Genomic DNA, 21,805 nt, shown 5'->3' with positions numbered 1-21,805 from the left:
CTTCATTTTTATATTTTTTAAAAGCTCTTTTCTTATTGTTTATAGCTTCTTTAACTTTGCCCGTGAGTCACATAGGTTTTGTTTTTAGCCTTTTAAACTTATTGCCCATGGGAATATACTTTGCAGTGAGGTCCCAAACAGTCTTTTTGAAGAATTCCCATTTCTGTTCTGTGTTTATCGATGCAAATATTCCCTCCCAGTCTAAATCCTGGAGAGCAGCCCTCATCCTTGGAAAATTTGCTCTTGAGGTTAAGTGTTTTTATCTTTCCTGTATGTATTTCTTGTTTACAGCTAACATCAAATGAAATCATGTTCTGATCACTGCTACCCAGGTGTTCCTTTATCTGGACATTAGTAATAAGCTCTGCATGGTTTGAGATTACCAAGTCCAGCAGAGCTTCATTCCTAGTTGGGACCTCAGTAAACTGGACCATAAAATTGTCCTGTAATAGGTTTATACCTTTTTTCCCTTTAACTGTCCCAGCAGTGCCATTACTCCAGTCAATTTCTGGGTAGTTTAAATCCCCCATTATTATCACTGTCCCAGCCCTTGCAGCCCTTTACATCTGTGCAAGGAGCTATGTCTCCACCTCCTCGTTAACACTGGGTGGTTTATAACAAACTCCAATGATTAACTTTGAACTACGCCCATCTATATGCAGTTCCACCCATAATGCTTCAGACTCCTCACACTCTCCATCAACCAGGTCCTCTTTCACACTCGCTTTGAGATCACTTCTCACATAGAGACAGACCCCGCCACCTTTCCCTTTTACCCTGCCTCTCCAAAAGAGTGCATAGCCAGGAATATTAATAGCCCAGTTATGTGGGGATTGAAGCCAAGTTTCAGCAATACCGATTACATCATAGCTCTCCTCATGCACCAGAGCTTCCAACTCACCTATTTTGATTGGCAGACTTCTGGCACTGGTGTACAAACACTTTAACTGCTTCAGCCCCGGAAGATTTTACCCCCTTCCTGACCAGAGCGTTTTTTGCGATTCGGCACTGCGTTGCTTTAACTGACAATTGAGCGGTCGTGCGACTTGGCCAAACAAAATTGACGTCCTTTTTTTCCCACAAATAGAGCTTTCTTTTGGTGGTATTTGATTGCCTCTGCGATTTTTATTTTTTGCGCTATAAACAAAATAAGAGCGACAATTTTGAAGAAAACGCATTATTTTTTACATTTTGCTATAATAAATATCCCCCAAAAATATATAAAAAAACATTTTTTTCCTCAGTTTAGGCCGATCGTATTCTTCTACATATTTTTGGTAAAAAAAATTGTAATAAGCGTTTATTGATTGGTTTGCGCAAAAGTTATAGCGTTTACTAAATAGGGGATAGTTTTATAGCATTTTTGTTAATTTTTTTTTTTTACTAGTAATGGCGGCGATCAGCGATTTTTATTGTGACTGCGACGTTATGGCGGACATTTTTGACACATTTTTGGGACCATTGTCATTTATACAGTGATCAGTGCGATTAAAAATGCACTGATTACTGTGTAAATGACACTGGCAGTGAAGGGGTTAACCAAGTGTCACCGATCACAGGGAGCTGTGATCGTGACACTTGTCACTAGGCAGAACGGGGAGATGCTGTTTACATCAGCATCTCCCCGTTCGTCCTCTCCATGAGGCGATCGCGGGTATGCCCGCGACGATCGAGTCCACGGGATCCGCGACCCGACTCATGGAGCTCCCGGCCGGTGCGGCGCCGCCGGCGGCGCGCACGCAATGGCACGGTGGGGAATTCAAATGGACGTACAGGTACGCCCATTTGCCCAGCCATGCCATTCTGTCGACGTACATTGGCGTGCGCCGGTCGGGAACCGGTTAATGCATTATTACATTTTGCTCTGGTGTTTTTCATATCATTTTCAGTAGTACAAATGGCACTATAGTGTTCAATGGCTGTATGCAACATGGGAAATTTCTTGTCACCTGCCATAACCCTCCCTCCATCTATCCCCATTCCACCCTCCATTAATGTCTGACCCCTAACTGACCTGTCTGCCCGATGTAATTCTAGTTCACCCTCCCCCCCTCAATCCTAGTTTAAATACTTCACCAGCCTTCCCATAAATCTCTCCCCCAGCACGGCAGACCCCCTTCCATTCAAGTGCAAACCGTCTTTAGCATATAGGTTGCACCCCTATGAAAAGTCAGCCCAGTGCTCTAGAAACCCAAATCCCTCCTCCCTACACCAGGTCTTTAGCCATGCATTCAGCTCTCTAATCACCCCCTGCCTTTCCTGTGTTGCGCATGGCACAGGCAATATTTCAGAGAATATCACCTTGGAGGTCCTTCCCTTCAACTTGCAGCCTAGTTCTTTAAATTGATTCTTAAGGAACCTCCACCTTCCATGTATACTGTCATTGGTTCCAACGTGGACCAAGACAGCTGGGTCTTGCCCAGCCCCTCCCAGTAATTTATCCACCCGGTCCATCACATGCCGAACCCTAGCACCAGGGAGACAGCAAACCATTCGGTTGAGGCGATCCTGGCGACAAATTATTCTATCAGTCCTTCTGAGTATAGAATCCCCTACAACCACCAACTTTCTAGGCCTACCTGCACTCCCCTCACCACCTCTACTAGATGGGCTGCTCTCCCGGCTGTTAGGGGTAGCAGTGACATCCAGGGCTGCCACCTCTGTGTTTGCCACCTCCACATCTTCACCCAACTTGGCAAATTTGTTTTGATGCACAAATACAGGACTGGCCTTCCTTTTCTGCGAGCCCCTTCCACTCCCTCTAACTACATTAACCCATCTTCCTATCTGATAATCCTGACTTGCCCCTCCACCCTCCACATCAACCCTACTGACCACCTGCTCAGCGAGCAGAGGACCCCTTTCAAGGTCGTCCTTTCTGCCCAGTGTTGCAACTTGCTCCTCCAGATCTCTAATGCGAGCTTTCAGAAGGGTAACCTGCTCACATCTGTCACAGCGGTATCCATCCTGGAGCAGTTGCACCAATTTTGCATACATGTGGCACACTGTGCACTGAGCAAAACAACCCTGCTAGCACTCATTTCCAAGTTACAATACAATTACTTAAAGGAAATTTAAGATGTTACTTACAGGATAGAAGACTCCTGTCTAAACTTCTGTTTTTGGATTTGGAAACACAGATGTGAATGTAGCCTAATTGTTAATGATACCCCAATCTTGTTTTGCATGCCATTATGGTGACACAGGTGTGATGTGCATTTGTAGTGTATTTTCAAAACCTTCACCAAAGCAGACATTTTCTGCCCCAGTCGCCATGCATTTGGAAACGCACAGATGTGAATGCCGCCTAATTGTCAATGACACCCCAATCATGGTTATCGGATATGTGTTTTGCAGCACGACAAAATTCACACTAAAAAAGCGCACAACGCTCTACGACCAAAAAGGTTTTTGAGCTACTTTGTGGTGTCTGTCCCACGTAGGGCAGCCCATTCAAGTTTGAACAGTATGCATGCTAAAACTTGAACAAGGATGTATTTAGAAGTGATTGTGTAGGCAAGGTAGCTGTATGCCATTCTCTTTAATTACATAGTGACATACAGTATCTCACAAAAGTGAGTACACCCCTCACATTTTTGTAAATATTTTATTATACCTTTTCATGTGACAACACTGAAGAAATGACACTTTGCTACAATGTAAAGTAGTGAGTGTACAGATTGTATAACAGTGTAAATTTACTGTTCCCTCAAAATAAATCAACACACAGCCATTAATGTCTAAACCGCTGGCAACAAAGTGAGTACACCCCTAAGTGAAAATGTCCAAATTGGGCCCAATTGGCTATTTTCCCTCCCCAATGTCATGTGACTCGTTAGTGTTACAAGGTCTCATGTGTGAATGGGGAGCAGGTGTGTTAAATTTTGTGTTATCTCTCTCACTCTCTCATACTGGTCACTGGAAGTTTAACATGGCACCTCATGGCAAAGAACTCTCTGAGGACCTGAAAAAAAGAAGTTTTGCTCTACATAAAGATGACCTAGGCTATAAGAAGATTGCCAAGACCCTTAAATTGAGCTGTAGCACAGTGGCCAAGACCATACAGTGGTTTAACCACTTAAGGACCGCCTAACGCCGATTTACGTCGGCAAGGCGGCACGGGCAGGCAAAATCACGTACATGTACGTGATTTGCCTCTCGCGGGTGGGGGGTCCGATCGGACCCCCCCCCGGTGCCCGAAGCGGTCCCGTTCTGTTCCCCGGCGATCCGAGATGAGGGGGAGGCCATCCGTTCGTGGCCCCCCCCTCGCGATCGCCGCCGGCCAATGGGAACACTCCTTTGCTGCTGTATGCTAAACAGCAGCAAAGGAAATGATGTCATCTCCCCTCGGCTCGGTATTTTCCGTTCCAGCGCCGAGGGGAGAAGACATCAATGTGAGTGCACAACACACACACACACAGTAGAACATGCCAGGCATACAAAACACCCCGATCCCCCCCCCGATCGCCCCCCGATCCCCCCCCAATCACCCCCCCCCCCCTGTCACAAACTGACACCAGCAGGTTTTTTTTTTTTTTTTTTTTTTTTTTTTCTGATTACTGCATAGTGTCAGTTTGTGACAGTTACAGTGTTGGGACAGTGAGTATCACCCCCCTTTAGGTCTAGGGTACCCCCCTAACCCCCCCTAATAAAGTTTTAACCCCTTGATCACCCCCTGTCACCAGTGTTGCTAAGCGATCATTTTTCTGATCGCTGTATTAGTGTCGCTGGTGACGCTAGTTAGTGAGGTAAATATTTAGGTTCGCCGTCAGCGTTTTATAGTGACAGGGACCCCCATATACTACCTAATAAATGTTTTAACCCCTTGATTGCCCCCTAGTTAACCCTTTCACCACTGATCACCGTATAACCGTTACGGGTGACGCAGGTTAGTTCGTTTATTTTTTATAGTGTCAGGGCACCCGCCGTTTATTACCTAATAAAGGTTTAGCCCCCTGATCGCCCGGCGGTGATATGCGTCGCCCCAGGCAGCGTCAGATTAGCGCCAGTACCACTAACACCCACGCACGCAGCATGCGCCTCCCTTAGTGGTATAGTATCTGATCGGATCAATATCTGATCTGATCAGATCTATACTAGCGTCCCCAGCAGTTTAGGGTTCCCAAAAACACAGTGTTAGCGGGATCAGCCCAGATACCCGCTAGCACCTGCGTTTTGCCCCTCCGCCCAGCCCACCCAAGTGCAGTATCGATCGATCACTGTCACTTACAAAACACTAAACGCATAACTGCAGCGTTCGCAGAGTCAGGCCTGATCCCTGCGATCGCTAACAGTTTTTTTGGTAGCATTTTGGTGAACTGGCAAGCAAGCACCAGGCAGCGTCAGATTAGCGCCAGTACCGCTAACACCCATGCACGCACCGTACACCTCCCTTAGTGGTATAGTATCTGATCGGATCAATATCTGATCCGATCAGATCTATACTAGCGTCCCCAGCAGTTTAGGGTTCCCAAAAACGCAGTGTTAGCGGGATCAGCCCAGATACCTGCTAGCACCTGCGTTGTGCCCCTCCGCCCGGCCCAGCCCATCCCACCCAAGTGCAGTATCGATCGATCACTGACACTTACAAGGCACTAAACGCATAACTGCAGCGTTCGCAGAGTCAGGCCTGATCCCTGCGATCGCTAACAGTTTTTTTGGTAGCATTTTGGTGAACTAGCAAGCACCGGCCCCAGGCAGCGTCAGGTTAGCGCCAGTACCACTAACACCCACGCACGCAGCATACGCCTCCTTTAGTGGTATAGTATCTGAACGGATCAATATCTGATCCGATCAGATCAGATCTATACTAGCGTCCCCAGCAGTTTAGGGTTCCCAAAAACGCAGTGTTAGCGGGATCAACCCAGATACCTGCTAGCACCTGCGTTTTGCCCCTCCGCCCGGCCCAGTCCAGCCCACCCAAGTGCAGTATCGATCGATCACTGTCACTTACAAAACACTAAACGCATAACTGCAGCGTTTGCAGAGTCAGGCCTGATCCCTGCGATCGCTAACAGTTTTTTTGGAAGCTTTTTATTGAACTGGCAAGCACCAGCGGCCTAGTACACCCCGGTCGTAGTCAAACCAGCACTGCAGTAACACTTGGTGACGTGGCGAGTCCCATAAGTGCAGTTCAAGCTGGTGAGGTGACAAGCACAAGTAGTGTCCCGCTGCCACCAAAAAGACAAACACAGGCCCGTCGTGCCCATAGTGCCCTTCCTGCTGCATTCGCCAATCCTAATTGGGAACCCACCACTTCTGCAGCGCCCGTACTTCCCCCATTCACATCCCCCAACGAAATGCAGTCGGCTGCATGAGAGGCATTTTTATGTGCTCCCGAGTACCCCTACCCAACGAACCCCCCCCAAAAAGATGTTGTGTCTGCAGCAAACGCGGATATAGGCGTGACACCCGCTATTATTGTCCCTTCTGTCCTGACAATCCTGGTCTTTGCATTGGTGAATGTTTTGAACGCTACCATACACTAGTTGAGTATTAGCGTAGGGTACAGCATTGCACAGACTAGGCACACTTTCACAGGGTCTCCCAAGATGCCATCGCATTTTGAGAGACCCGAACCTGGAACCGGTTACAGTTATAAAAGTTAGTTACAAAAAAAGTGTAAAAAAAAAAAAAATATATATAAAATAAAAAAAAATAGTTGTCGTTTTATTGTTCTCTCTCTCTATTCTCTCTCTCTATTGTTCTGCTCTTTTTTTACTGTATTCTATTCTGCAGTGTTTTATTGTTATTGTTATTGTTATTATGTTTTATCATGTTTGTTTTTCAGGTATGTAATTATTTATACTTTATTGTTTACTGTGCTTTATTGTTAACCATTTTTTTGTCTTCAGGTACGCCATTCACAACTTTGAGTGGTTATACCAGAATGATGCCTGCAGGTTTAGGTATCATCTTGGTATCATTCTTTTCAGCCAGCGGTCGGCTTTCATGTAAAAGCAATCCTAGCGGCTAATTAGCCTCTAGACTGCCTTTACAACCCGTGGGAGGGAATGCCCCCCCCCCCCCACCGTCTTCCGTGTTTTTCTCTGGCTCTCCTGTCTCAACAGGGAACCTGAGAATGCAGCCGGTGATTCAGCCAGCTGACCATAGAGCTGATCAGAGACAAGAGTGGCTCCAAACATCTCTATGGCCTAAGAAACCGGAAGCTACGAGCATTTTATGACTTAGATTTCGCCGGATGTAAATAGCGCCATTGGGAAATTGGGGAAGCATTTTATCACACCGATCTTGGTGTGGTCAGATGCTTTGAGGGCAGAGGAGAGATCTAGGGTCTAATAGACCCCAATTTTTTCAAAAAAGAGTACCTGTCACTACCTATTGCTATCATAGGGGATATTTACATTCCCCGAGATAACAATAAAAATGATTTAAAAAAAAAAAAAATGAAAGGAACAGTTTAAAAATAAGATAAAAAAGCAAAAAAATAATAAAGAAAAAAAAAAAAAAAAAAAAAAAGCACCCCTGTCGCCCCCTGCTCTTGCGCTAAGGCGAACGCAAGCGGCGGTCTGTCGTCAAACGTAAACAGCAATTGCACCATGCATGTGAGGTATCGCCGCGAAGGTCAGATCGAGGGCAGTAATTTTTGCAGTAGACCTCCTCTGTAGATCTAAAGTGGTAACCTGTAAAGGCTTTTAAAGGCTTTTAAAAATGTATTTATTTTGTTGCCACTGCACGTTTGTGCGCAATTGTAAAGCATGTCATGTTTGGTATCCATGTACTCGGTCTAAGATCATCTTTTTTATTTCATCAAACATTTGGGCAATATAGTGTGTTTTAGTGCATTAAAATTTAAAAAAGTGTGTTTTTTCCCCAAAAAATGCGTTTGAAAAATCGCTGCGCAAATACTGTGTGAAAAAAAAAAATGAAACACCCACCATTTTAATCTGTAGGGCATTTGCTTTAAAAAAATATATAATGTTTGGGGGTTCAAAGTAATTTTCTTGCAAAAAAAAAAAAACTTTTTCATGTAAAAAATAAGTGTCAGAAAGGGCTTTGTCTTCAAGTGGTTAGAAGAGTGGGTGATGTGTGACATAAGCTTCTAAATGTTGTGCATAAAATGCCAGGACAGTTCAAAACCCCCCCAAATGACCCCATTTTGGAAAGTAGACACCCCAAGCTATTTGCTGAGAGGCATGTCGAGTCCATGGAATATTTTATATTGCGACACAAGTTGCGGGAAAGAGACAAATTTTTTTTTTTTTTTTTTTTTTTTTGCACAAAGTTGTCACTAAATGATATATTGCTCAAACATGCCATGGGAATATGTGAAATTACACCCCAAAATACATTCTGCTGCTTCTCCTGAGTACGGGGATACCATATGTGTGAGACTTTTTGGGAGCCTAGCCGTGTACGGGACCCCGAAAACCAAGCACCGCCTTCAGGCTTTCTAAGGGGCGTGAATTTTTGATTTCACTCTTCACTGCCTATCACAGTTTCGGAGGCCATGGAATGCCCAGGTGGCACAAAACCCCCCCAAATGACCCCATTTTGGAAAGTAGACACCCCAAGCTATTTGCTGAGAGGTATAGTGAGTATTTTGCAGACCTCACTTTTTGTCACAAAGTTTTGAAATTTGAAAAAAGAAAAAAAAAAAAAGTTTTTTCTTGTCTTTCTTCATTTTCAAAAACAAATGAGAGCTGCAAAATACTCACCATGCCTCTCAGCAAATAGCTTGGGGTGTCTACTTTCCAAAATGGGGTCATTTGGGGGGGGTTTGTGCCACCTGGGCATTCCATGGCCTCCGAAACGGTGTTAGGCAGTGAAGAGTAAAATCAAAAATTCACGCCCTTAAAAACGCTGAAGGCGGTGATTGGTTTTCGGGGCCCCGTACGCGGCTAGGCTCCCAAAAAGTCCCACACATGTGGTATCCCCATACTCAGGAGAAGCAGCTAAATGTATTTTGGGGTGCAATTCCACATAGGCCCATGGCCTGTGTGAGCAATATATCATTTAGTGACAACTTTGTGCAAAAAAAAAAAAAAAAAAAAAAAAAGTGTCACTTTCCCGCAACTTGTGTCAAAATATAAAATATTCCATGGACTCAATATGCCTCTCAGCAAATAGCTTGGGGTGTCTACTTTCCAAAATGGGGTCATTTGGGGGGGGGTTGTGCCACCTGGGCATTCCATGGCCTCCGAAACTGTGATAGGCAGTGAAGAGTGAAATCAAAAAGTTACACCCTTAGAAATCCTGAAGGCGGTGATTGGTTTTCGGGGTCCCATACGCGGCTAGGCTCCCAAAAAGTCCCACACATGTGGTATCCCCGTACTCAGGAGAAGTAGCTGAATATATTTTGGGGTGCAATTCCACATAGGCCCATGGCCTGTGTGAGCAATATATCATTTAGTGACAACTTTTTGTAAATATTTTTTTTTTTTTTTTTTTTTGTCATTATTCAATCACTTGGGACAAAAAAAATAAATATTCAATGGGTTCAACATGCCTATCAGCAATTTCCTTGGGGTGTCTACTTTCCAAAATGGGGTCATTTGGGGGGGTTTTGTACTGCCCTGCCATTTTAGCACCTCAAGAAATGACATAGGCAGTCATAAACTAAAAGCTGTGTAAATTCCAGAAAATGTACCCTAGTTTGTAGACGCTATAACTTTTGCGCAAACCAATAAATATACGCTTATTGACATTTTTTTTACCAAAGACATGTGGCCGAATACATTTTGGCCTAAATGTATGACTAAAATTGAGTTTATTGGATTTTTTTTATAACAAAAAGTAGAAAATATCATTTTTTTTCAAAATTTTCGGTCTTTTTCCGTTTATAGCGCAAAAAATAAAAACTGCAGAAGTGATCAAATACCATCAAAAGAAAGCTCTATTTGTGGGAAGAAAAGGACGCAAATTTCGTTTGGGTACAGCATTGCATAACCGCGCAATTAGCAGTTAAAGCGACGCAGTGCCAAATTGGAAAAAGACCTCTGGTCCTTAGGCAGCATAATGGTCCGGGGCTCAAGTGGTTAACAGGACAGGTACCACTCAGAACAGGCCTTACCATGGTTGGCCAAAGAAGTTGAGTGCACATGCTCAGCGTCATATCCAGAGGTTGTCTTTGGGAAATAGACGTATGAGTGCTGGGGGGTCAGCCTGTCAGTGCTAAGACCATACGACACATGCTGCATCAAATTGGTCTGCATGACTCTCATCCCAGAAGGAAGCCTTTTCTAAAGATGATGCACAAGAAAGCCCACAAACAGTTTGCTGAAGACAAGCAGACTAAGGACATGGATTACTGAAACCATGTCCTGTGGTCTGATGAGACCAAGATAAACATATTTGGTTCAGATGGTGTCAAGCATGCGTGGCGGCAACCAGGTGAGGAGTACAAAGACAAGTGTGTTATGGTCTGGGTCTGCATGAGTGCTGCCAGCAGTGGGGAGCTACAGTTCATTGAGGAAACCATGAATGCCAACATGTACTGTGACATAGTGAAGCAAAGCATGATCCCCTCCCTTTAGAGACTGGGCCGCAGGGCAGTATTCCAACATGATAACGACCCCAAACACGCCTCCAAGACAACCACTGCCTTGCTGAAGATAAAGGTGATGGGCTGGCCAAGGATGTCTCCAGACCTAAACCCTATTGAGCATCTGTGGGGCATCCTCAAATGGAAGGTGGAGGAGCGCAAGGTCTCTAACATCCACCAGCTCCGTGATGTTGTCATGGAGGAGTGGAAGAGGACTCCAGTGGAAACCTGTGAAGCTCTGGTGAACTCCATGCCCAAGAGGGTTAAGGCAGTGCTGGAAAATAATGATGGGCACGCAACATATTGACACTTTGGACCCAATTTAGACATTTTCACTTAGGGGTGTACTCGCTTTTGTTGCCAGCGGTTTAGACATTAATGGCTGTGTGTTGAGTTATTTTGAGGGGACAGCAAATTTACACTGTTATACAAGCTGTACACTCACTACTTTACATTGTAGCAAAGTGTAATTTCTTCAGTGTTGTCACATGAAAACATATAATAAAATATTTACAAAAATGTGAGGGATGTACTCATTTTTGTGAGATACTGTAGTTAGTCAGGTTGAAAAAAGACACTTTCATCATGTTCAGCCAATAGAAAAAATAAATAAATAGAAAATATCCAAGCATCCATATACTGTACACAAGCTTTTACCCACAGTTGTTCCAAGGGAAGGCAAAACATTCCCTATGAAGAATGGTCCAATTTGTTACATTGGGGGAAAAATTCTTTCCTTTTACTCTAGGTTCACACCTATGCGTTTTTAGTGTGTTTTGCATTTTGCATAAACACACTACAGTCCATTTAACATGGTTTCCTATAGTACACGTTCACATCTATGCGTTTTTCAGCTGGTGCGTTTTTGGAAAGGGTCAGGGAATTTTTTCCCGCAGCAGATTGCATTTTGTGTGTAATAGACTTCAATAGAGCCGCAATAAAAATGTGTTGCGTTTTTGATGCGATTTACATGCATTTTGGTTTTTGCATTTTTTCTTCTTCTCCATAACACTGTGTATAGCTGGTTGTTAAGGAGCGTGCCAGGAAGCCGGCTGCCACGTCCTTAACAACTGATGAGTCATCAGCTGACAAAAAAAAGCTGAATGTAGAAACAAGAATTTCTGACAAAAAAGAAACAAATAAGGCAAAAAACCAGTGTGGGATCCCCCCCCCCCCCCCAAATCCATACCAGACTCTTATCCACGCATACAGCCTGGCAGGTCAGGAAAGGGATGGGAAGTATGAGCGCCCCCCCCCCCCCTCCAGAACCATACCAGGTCAAATGCCCTCAACATGGGGGGGGGGGGGTGCTTTGGGGCATGGGGTCTTTGCTTCCCCCACCAAAGCTGATGTTGATGGGGACAAGGGACTTTTCCCCAGAAACCTGGCCAGTGGTTGTGGGGGTCTGCAGGCAGGGAGCTTATTTGGAATCTGGAAGCCCCCTTTAACAAGGGGGGCCCCCAGATCCCAGCCCCCCCCCATGTGAATGCGTGTATGGTGTACTTGGTACCCCTACCCATTTACTAAAAAAGTGTAAAAAGTGAGAAACTTCTTTATGGATTGAGGGCACTACCTCTGCTATGCTATGTGCTCAGTCTCACTTGGCCCTTCCATCTCATGAGGGATATCATCTGCAGCAACAAGCGCACCCTGGACTATAAGTTACTCTGCAGTCCCTCCATTCAGCAAAGCAGGAATCGTGTCCACTCCACTGTTATACACTGAGAACTCTTTCAATAAAGCCAACAGACGTATTGCCCATCCATCCCAGTCGATTTTCTCTGTGCTCTCATCAGAGGTACTACGCGGTACCGCTCCAACTGCCAGAGTAGACACAGAGGGACATGTTGCAGTACCCCACCTGCATCACTGTGAGCAAATGGTGATTCATTCAACACATCAACCTTTATGCTCCTTGCACACGGGCTTGTCCGTTTGACAGACTCCACTTGCTCAGCGGGGGGATCGATCCACTGATCCCCACTGAGCAGGTGGATGACAGGTCCGAGTGAGCTCACTGTGCTGAGACGGACCTGTCAGAGTCCCGCTCTCCTCTATAGGGAAATCGGATGAAAACGGACTGCCTGTCCGTTTTCATCCCATCCGATCCGCCAGAGGGATGGAAAATAGGGTTACCATCCATCTGGATTTCACAGACCAGATCGGATCGTATAGCAGCAGGTGTCAGTGGACATGTCACCGCTGACATCCCCTGCCCCATAGGGGTGAATGGAGTGTCTGAAACAGGTCGACCCGAAAAGCTGACAGGCGGACCTGATCAGGTAACCCGTGTGAAACGGGCCTTACGTTTTCATTGGCAGATTGCATTAACCCATTATCACCACAAGCATTTTCAAACATTTCCATTTTGGCATTTAACAAATTCTCATCACCAGGTTTAAGTACCCTCTTGTCCATCAGAGCGGCACCATAGTTGTCCCGGGCAACCTCCGGCTCCAACACACAGAGCTCCCTGGAGGTTTTTAGGGACACCCTTATATACTGTTGCTAGGGGAGATAGCATACCCTGCTTAGCGATCACCCCTAACTCATTTAACTCAGAACCTTGTTCAACTGACACAGTAGCAACTTCAATAGCAGTATTGTCATATTCCTTAGTAACCACGTTCAATTTTAACCCTTGCCTCCCCACGGGACAGGGCACTGCTGTGAGGCAAGTCCTTTTTCACACATACAAAGGCACTACCATTTGGGATCACTTCCACTTCAGTGTACACAGTCACATAGTCAGTCTTTTCCATGACTTTACAAGCAACAGTCTTACCCATAAGTGTAACCATCTTCTTTTGAGTTCGTTGACTTTCTTCTGCTGCAGTTTTACTGGCCAACTCTCCCTGGTGGCCACAGAATGAAACTACAGCAGGCATCTCCGACTATTTAGCACCCCCTGCAGGCACCACAGGAATTTCCTCTGTTGTGCATCTGGTGATATACAGTCAGGTCCATAAATATTGGGACATCAACACAATTCTAATCTCATATTGAGAGTTGACAGCAACAGATTCCAAATGCAAATGGCACACTTGAAATGAACTCTGGACCTTTTATCTGCTCCTTGTAAATGGGATAATGAGGAAATAACACACACCTGGCCATGGAACAGCTGAGCAGCCAAGTGTCCCATTACTTTTGGTCCCTTAAAAAGTGGGCGGCACATATACAAACTCCGTTCACCTGATTTGGATGTAAATACCCTCAAATTAAAGCTGAAAGTCTGCAGTTAAAGCACATCTTGTTTGTTTCATTTCAAATCCATGGTGGTGGTGGTGTATGGAGCCAAAAAGATTAGAATTGTGTCGATGTCCCAATATTTATGGACCTGACTGTAGGTGCGTTGGTATGTAGTATATGATTTCATGAATTGGATATGATTGATTTGTCTGCAATCTATCTGCATTTAGCTTGGCATATTTTACACACAAGCCCTAAAAATTACTATCCTGCTATGTGCTTAATGGAAATTAAAGAAAGAAATTAAAGTGCATTTTGGCTTCTGGATTTGATTTACAGGCTTCTAATTTTTACAATAAATTATTTACCCTTGACATATATTTATATTAGAAATTCACATAATTTTCCAGGCAATAACATTTGTCATTTGGTACTTGAAGCGTTATTAAACCCAGGACCCTGCATTCACAATATCTGATTTCCCACAGTACACAGAACATGAAAATGATATAGTTTTAGTAAATATAAACTGCTAAATACCCTTTCTCATCAGTAGTTAGAGCAGTCCTGTGACTTCTATTAGTGTCTGGCTAAAGCTTGTAGGATGAGTTTTCATTCTCCTTTGACTGTCCTATAAGGCTACAGGAGCCCTGACTCTGTCTGGACAGTGCTGATTGGCCTTGTGCTGATAACATGCACCTTCCCAGGAAAAAGGTTCCACAGTGAATATGACAAGCATGCTTTACTGCATATACGGACTGATTTTACTGTGGTGGGTTTAGTAACACTTTTGTATTTATTTATTTATTTTTTTCAGTTTAAATTATTTTTATTCATTCAATTAAAAAGTAACAGTGATAATACAACACAATTGAAAACCAAGACACCATTCAAAAAAAAAAAATAAAAGAAAACGATAGACAAGCATTTGGGTTACATAGACAACACAATACAAATGTAGTCACAAACATAAGAAAAGATGAATCCCCTAGGAACGTATTTCTACTACCATATATATCCCATTTCTTCCCCCCAAGAAGGAGGCTAAAGGCCTGTGGAAAGGTGGATGATTCCCACTTTTCCTTTATCTCCTATATAAAATCTAAGGGTTACCAGGCTTCTCTACCTGATCCCTACTCCCCACCCCCGCCCCTCCAAATCTGACAACCACCCCTCACTTCTTGTGTCAGTGAAATAAACCAAGATACCGAAAAAAACAAACAAAAAAAAAAAACCCATTCAAGGAATTATATAACCTATTTATATTAATTTAGGGTGAAGAATCAAAGAATCAGGTGGAGCCAATCCTAGCTACCACCCTGATTCTACCCTTCCCACACCGTGCTCCCATAATCTCTCCCTCCCACCTAAATATATCTATTCAGGCCCAATGTGGGCATTCTATATCAGTGAAAAAATCACTACTCCAAATTACTGTGTATGCGAAAATGGTTGAATCTAACTCCACGCCATAAAAGGATGGGATGGGAGAGAAGTGATTAAAAAAACTGGGAAAAAACCCTGGGGGTAGTAGGAGACAGGTGCCCAAGCGGGGCTTAATCAATTACCCAACTACTATTGTATTTACATAGTAACACTTTAAGCCAAGATATTAAAGAAATCAGAAATGGCATTCCAAACAAAAGCAAAACTGAATAGGGACTGCTTACCTAGCTTAGCAAAGTGAGTACCCTTTACTCCTAAAGTAATTCAACCACTCTGTATTACATACTAAATAATTGATTTCTCTAGGGCCCATATCCAAGTGACACTGATCGTGAAATAGCTGCAGACAATTGGATTTCTAAGAACAGAGCTGTATAAAATGTTTCATTTTATATAATTAAATTGAATAATACAAGGTTTACATGAATTTTATCACACAACGCAATATCTTTTGAAAAAGCTGCTACTTTTTCCCCACCTGGTTTTAAAAAAAAAACTTTGTAGCAATATTACAGAACATACATGCATTTAAATATTTTCAAAATGTTACATGCTGTATACATTAATGTTTATTCTTTGTAATTTCCTATGGCAATTAAAAATGCTGGCCAAAAATAACAAACCATGAAAGTTAAAGTGCCATTAAAGCAAAAAATTGTAACTTTAAAGGCACCCGACAACATATAATATTTAAATTACATATTACAACTAGCAATAAGAAATATATAATGTAATTCATTAAAAGTGCCCTTAAAGTTAATTTTTTTCTTCATAAAACAGATAACATAACTTACGTTTATTTTTGTTCTATAAACTTCCTCTTCTGAATTTATTTTTGAAACTTTCTCCCAGGAACACCCCTCACATTATTTGTGCCCCCTGTGCCACTTGGACCTATAGTTATGTATGAGTCTCCTCTATGTGCATGTTCCTGTTTTGTACTACAAGTGTATGTGCTGTGTTCCAAGTGCCGCACACACAGACAGCGTGAAAGGGACACAGAGCTACTGTCAATCACTACTGTGGGGGAAGAGAAGAGGGATGGCTTTTGCTCTGTGCGCTCCTCTTGTGCTGCCTGTGTTTGCTGCATGCACAGTTGTAGCACAAAGCTGAACGTGCATGCACAGAGACTCCTATGGGACTCCATAGGTCCCACATGGCACAGGGGGCACAAATAGAATGGCAGAGTGTCAGTGCAGCCAGGGTACAGTTTCAAAAGTAAAGTCAAAAGAGGAAATTTATAGAATAAACCAAAAAAATACATCAAAGTTATGTTATTATATGCCTTTAAAAAAAGACTTTAATTGCACTTTTAACCCCTTGCTGTTACCCTCTCCTAGGTCTAATCTATATGTTGGGAGGCAGGGAAAGGCATTCCAATCATGTGATCTCGTGATTGGCTTTCACAGCAAACAAATACTTGGGGGAAACACCCTAACAATGCATTACATTAAAGATGGTGCTGCTATAAGACCATACAAATAGAACAAAAGATTATAGCGCACACATACAAAAATGACATTTAAATCCTGCAAGGCTATTTAAAGCACCTGTACAAATTAAGCAAATAAGCAAAAATATGGGGATATGGTCACACCATATGGCCATACAGTGCTTAAGCCCACTACTGCATCAAAGTACCCCATTTTCAGTGGGTCCTACACTAATCATAGAATGAAAGATCCCACTTCTCAACCATGGGAGAAATACACTCCTCTTTATGGGAGAACTAAAAGGATTCCTTCTATAATTGCAGGATTTAAATGTCATTTTTGTGTATGTGTGCGCTATAATCTTTTGTTCTGTTTGTTTGGTCTTATAGCAGCACCATCTTTAATGTAATGCATTGCTAGGGTGTGCCCTCCAAGTCTTTGTCTGTTATATGGGTCCTGATCAGACCCCTTAGGATCAGGGCCGGACTGGCCTACCGGGATACCGGGAATTATCCCGGTAGGCTGGCTGCACTGTAGTACCGCTGGGGCCGCTCTCACTCACTGCCTGTGTCAGCATCAGCTGCAGCAGCGGCGGCCGCCGCTGCTGCACTATGCCAGCTGTGTGTCACTCACTGACTCACTCTCTGTGTGTGTCTCCGCTCTCCGGGGGGGCCGCTCACTGCCTGTGTCCTGACTGAGTGACGCTGAGTGAGCCCTGAGCCGCCGCTGCTGCACTATGCCATGGCTGCCTCCCTGTGTGTCACTCGTCACTGTCTCCTCCGTTCGCGCCGCCCACCACACTCATCATCATGGCTCAGCTTCGCTCTGTCTGTGTGCCTGAGGGGGAGGAGCAGGAGGAGAACGCCGTGCTGCTGCTTCATTTTGCCTCGTCCCGTGCGGCGCCAGCCAGCACCGCCCACTATCTGCACGAGGAGAGGATTTCAGTGAATGGCCGGCAGCAGCTGCTACAGCACAAGAATCAAGGTGTCTCTCTCTCTCTCTCTCTCTCTCTCTCTCTCTCTCTCTCTCTCTCTCTCTCTCTCTCTCTCTCTTTTTGTTCAAGTGCCAGATAACTTTGAAAAGCTGTATACAATCAAACGCTGCCACTGTGCCCATAGATTGCCAACACTGTGCCGTACCCATCAATTGCCACCACTGTACCATCAAACACAGCCGCCCACTGTACCCATAAATTGCCACCACTGTGCCCATTAAACGCAGCCACTGTACCATCAAACGCAGCCACTGTACCCATCAATTGCAGCCACTGTGCCCATCAAACGCAACCACTGTACCATCAAACACAGCCACTGTACCCATAAATTGCCACCAATGTGCCCATTAAACGCAGCCACTGTACCATCAAACGCAACCACTGTACCATCAAACACAGCCACTGTACCCATAAATTGCCACCAATGTGCCCATTAAACGCAGCCACTGTGCCCATCAAACGCAACCACTGTACCATCAAACACAGCCACTGTACCCATAAATTGCCACCAATGTGCCCATTAAACGCAGCCACTGTACCATCAAACGCAGCCACTGTACCATCAACACAGCCGCCCACTGTACCCATAAATTGCCACCACTGTGCCCATTAAACGCTGCCACTGTACCATCAAACGCAGCCACTGTACCATCAAACGCAGCCACTGTACCCATCAATTGCAGCCACTGTGCCCATCAAACACAGCCACTGTACCATCAAACGCAGCCACTGTACCCATCAATTGCAGCCACTGTGCCCATCAAACGCAGCCACTGTACCATCAAACGCAGCCACTGTACCCATAAATTGCCACCACTGTGCCCATCAAACGCAGCCACTGTACCATCAAAGGCAGCCACTGTACCATCAAACGCAGCCACTGTACCCATAAATTGCCACCACTGTGCCCATTAAACGCAGCCACTGTACCATCAAACGCAGCCACTGTACCCATCAATTGCCACCACTGTGCCCATTAAACGCAGCCACTGTACCATCAAACACAGCCGCCCACTGTACCCATAAATTGCCACCACTGTGCCCATTAAACGCAGCCACTGTACCATCAAACGCAGCCACTGTACCCATCAATTGCAGCCACTGTACCATCAAACGCAGTTTTGAACATGTTTACGTCTTCCATACTTTGAAGTAAAGTTCTTTGATTATTCCTTATTCTGGCAATATATATCACCATAGCAATAAGTGGATTGTTCTTGATGATTGTTCCACTTTTACCACGTTTAACTGTAATTTGCTTTTATATATATATATATATATATATATATATATATATATATAAAAAGCCCTATGTGCTTTTATATGTGTCTTATCTATATATAATGCACTCTTTAAATGTGCTTTAAAATGCATGGTTTTCCATTTTATGAACAAGAAAATAATGACGTTATGCTGTTGGGCTGGTATAATAATGCTATGGGGCTGGTATGACATTTTTTCCAGGGCTGGTTTTCATTCCCAGTCCGGCCCTGCTTAGGATGGAGCATGTCATCATCCCCCACCTGTGCTTCTAATCAGTATCCGCCTGAGTTATAGGAGTTTTAGCTGTGCTTTACCATCATTTTAGCGGTACTTTTCACCCGGTAGCGCAACGCTTTAAACCCCCGCTAGCGGCCGAAGAAAGGGTTAAAACCGCCCGTGTTGCGTCGCTTCCGAATCGCTTTTCAGGTGGTTCGGAAGTGCTGCCCATGCATTCCAATGGGCATGGGCGGTGTAGGAGCGCTGTATACAGCACTCCTACACCGCCACAAAGATGCTGCTTGCAGGACTTTTTGCACTCGGACTTTCACACTGGGGAGGCATGGGAGGCAGTTTTCAGGTGCTTTACAGGTGCTATTTCTATGCTAAAACACCTGAAAACCGCCTTTAGTGTGAAAGGTATCTAATGCAAATATATGCGGCCACTTTGCGTAATGTCAGCTTTGTTAAACATATTAAACAGTATAAATATTATAATAATGACATAATTTATCTGTTGTAAAAACAAATTCAATTCTTACACTAATAAAACTTTTTATTCTTATGGTTTCCACAGTTTCCAGGTGTCCAATCATCCTTGAGTCAAGAGGACCATATCATTCCAACGCAAGCAAGATGCCGTATGTTATTTATATTCTTTATGCTCCCAAATAATAATCGGGAAGACTTATCCTGGTGTTTCCAAGAGTACTTTTTAATATTATTAACACGTATAACCAATAAAATTACTGCTACTGCAAGGGAGTTGGTCCCACCTTACCTTACTCGCAGGAGTCTCTCCCAGGTCTCAGATCTTGTTTGGTCTGAGTGCAGAGAAATGCAAAGAAAAGTGCTGCTTACTGGTAGGAGATTATTGATGCAAAACAGATGCACATTGTGGACAAGTACAAAAATAAAGTGCCTTGACATGTTTCAAACACAGTACAAAGTCAAAGTAGACCTTTTGACCAAGCACTTTGTGTGTGAAACACGTTAAGCTTCCTCATCTTGATGGCTTTATGATTAAGCACCTGCTGGTGCAAAATGGGTCAAAGGCATTAGCTGCTTTTTCTGGATGTATCTGTGCTTTCTACTTTGTGTTTATACATGTGGGAGCTCTTGAATTTAACCTCTTATGCCACAAACAATTATCTACAGTAGAAGTAATCATGATATATTTATTTCTGGCCTGTGTGAAAGCATTAGCGTAACTTTTAATAGAAACATATTTTTCTGTTTTTAGTTATTCGTCTACACCGATAACAGATTATATTATTAGGAGTACAGGCAGCCCCTGAGTTACAAACATCCGACTTACAGATGACTCATACTTACAAATGAAGGGAGACAACAGGAAGTAAGAGGAAATCTACCCCTAGGAAGGGAAGTTCACTCCTGTAAGAGTTATCATGGGATAAAGGTGTCTTCACTGAAGCTTTATTACCAATCCTTTGTTTCCACAACAACCCAAATTTTTCAAAATCCAATTGTCACAGAAAGTGAGGCAAAATCTTCTGAACAGAGGCACAGGCAACAAAAAAAACATTATGGGGGGGGGGGGGGGTGTTCCCTATGCTGTGAAGCCAGCCGGCTCACACAGAGAGGATCTCCCGCTGTGACACAGGATCTGAAATGCCGGCCGCTGTCAAACAAAGTCCCGCCTCCTGGACTGGCTCCTATGATAGACGTCACACTACTTCAATTTCCCAGCATTGAACCAGTGTGCTACCTATCATAGGAGCTGGTCCAGGAGGGCGGACTTTGTTTTACAGTGGCCGGCATTTCAGCTCCAAGCTCTGTCACAGAAGGAGTTCCCCTCTCTGTGTAAACTGGCTAGCTTTCCTCTTCCCCTCCTCTCTCTTCCACACAGTTTCCTAGGCAATCAATGGGGGGAGAATTGTCTCCCTTTCAACCCCACCTGCCGCTGCCCCCACCCGATGAGGCTCCACACCCACCCTCAGCTTATATCCACTCACCAAAGGGGAGCAGGGGAGTGACAATTTTGAGGACTGGTGTGTGTGTATGTGTGTGTGTGTATTAATACTGTGTATACAGTACATCCCTGTATATTATTGTATAAAATCAACAAGTTTCAAAATCAGCATTTCACACTATAATTGGTAGAGAAACATGCTGTATACACCCTTTACATTTCTTAGTTCTCCAGATGAGTATTATTCTATAACCTATGCCGTTGTTTTTAGCTTGACCTTATATTTTAGTCCCAGAGTCTACCATCCACTCAGAATACCTCTTTCTTTCTGTTCTGTTCTTTTCTCTTTTCTTTTCTGTTCTTTTCTCTTTTCTTTTCTGTTCTTTTCTTCTGTCCCTTCTTTCTGTTCTTCTCTTTCTGTTCTTTTCTTTCTTGTAGTTCATTAGCCTTTAAACTGATTTCCGCCCAACTTTTGCAACATCTAATGCCGCGTACACACAAGCGGACTTTACGGCAGACTTTGCCCGGCGGACTTTTCGACGTACTTTACGACGGACTTTCTGAATGAACGGACTTGCCTACACACAATCCACCAAAGTCCGTCGAATTCGTACGTGATGACGTACGACTGGACTAAAACAAGGAAGTTGATAACCAGTAGCCAATAGCTGCCCTAGCGTGGCTTTTTGTCCGTCGAACTAGCATACAGACGAGCGTACTTTTCGACCGGACTCGAGTTCGACGGATAGGTTTAAAACATGTTTCAAATCTAAGTCCATCCAACTTTTGAGAAAACAAAGTCCGTTGGAGCCCACACACGATCG

At 44.0% G+C, this 21,805-nt stretch overlaps 1 protein-coding gene across 2 annotated transcripts in view; it reads left to right on the top strand.

Annotated features, from left to right (window-relative positions):
• The window catches only part of LCP2 (lymphocyte cytosolic protein 2), a 460,964-nt gene that overhangs the window by 209,324 nt on the left and 229,835 nt on the right, over positions 1–21,805 (top strand). For both annotated transcript variants that reach the window (XM_073620738.1, XM_073620739.1), the window contains one exon: positions 19,626–19,689. In XM_073620738.1, coding sequence (XP_073476839.1) covers positions 19,626–19,689 — 64 coding nt within the window. The remainder of the gene's footprint in view (positions 1–19,625; positions 19,690–21,805) is intronic.

The sequence above is a fragment of the Aquarana catesbeiana genome, linkage group LG03 (assembly GCF_042186555.1).
Source record: "Aquarana catesbeiana isolate 2022-GZ linkage group LG03, ASM4218655v1, whole genome shotgun sequence".
In the NCBI taxonomy this organism is placed as follows: domain Eukaryota; kingdom Metazoa; phylum Chordata; class Amphibia; order Anura; family Ranidae; genus Aquarana; species Aquarana catesbeiana.
Note: the sequence above shows the minus strand (reverse complement) of the source record. Positions and strands in the feature narration are given on the sequence as shown.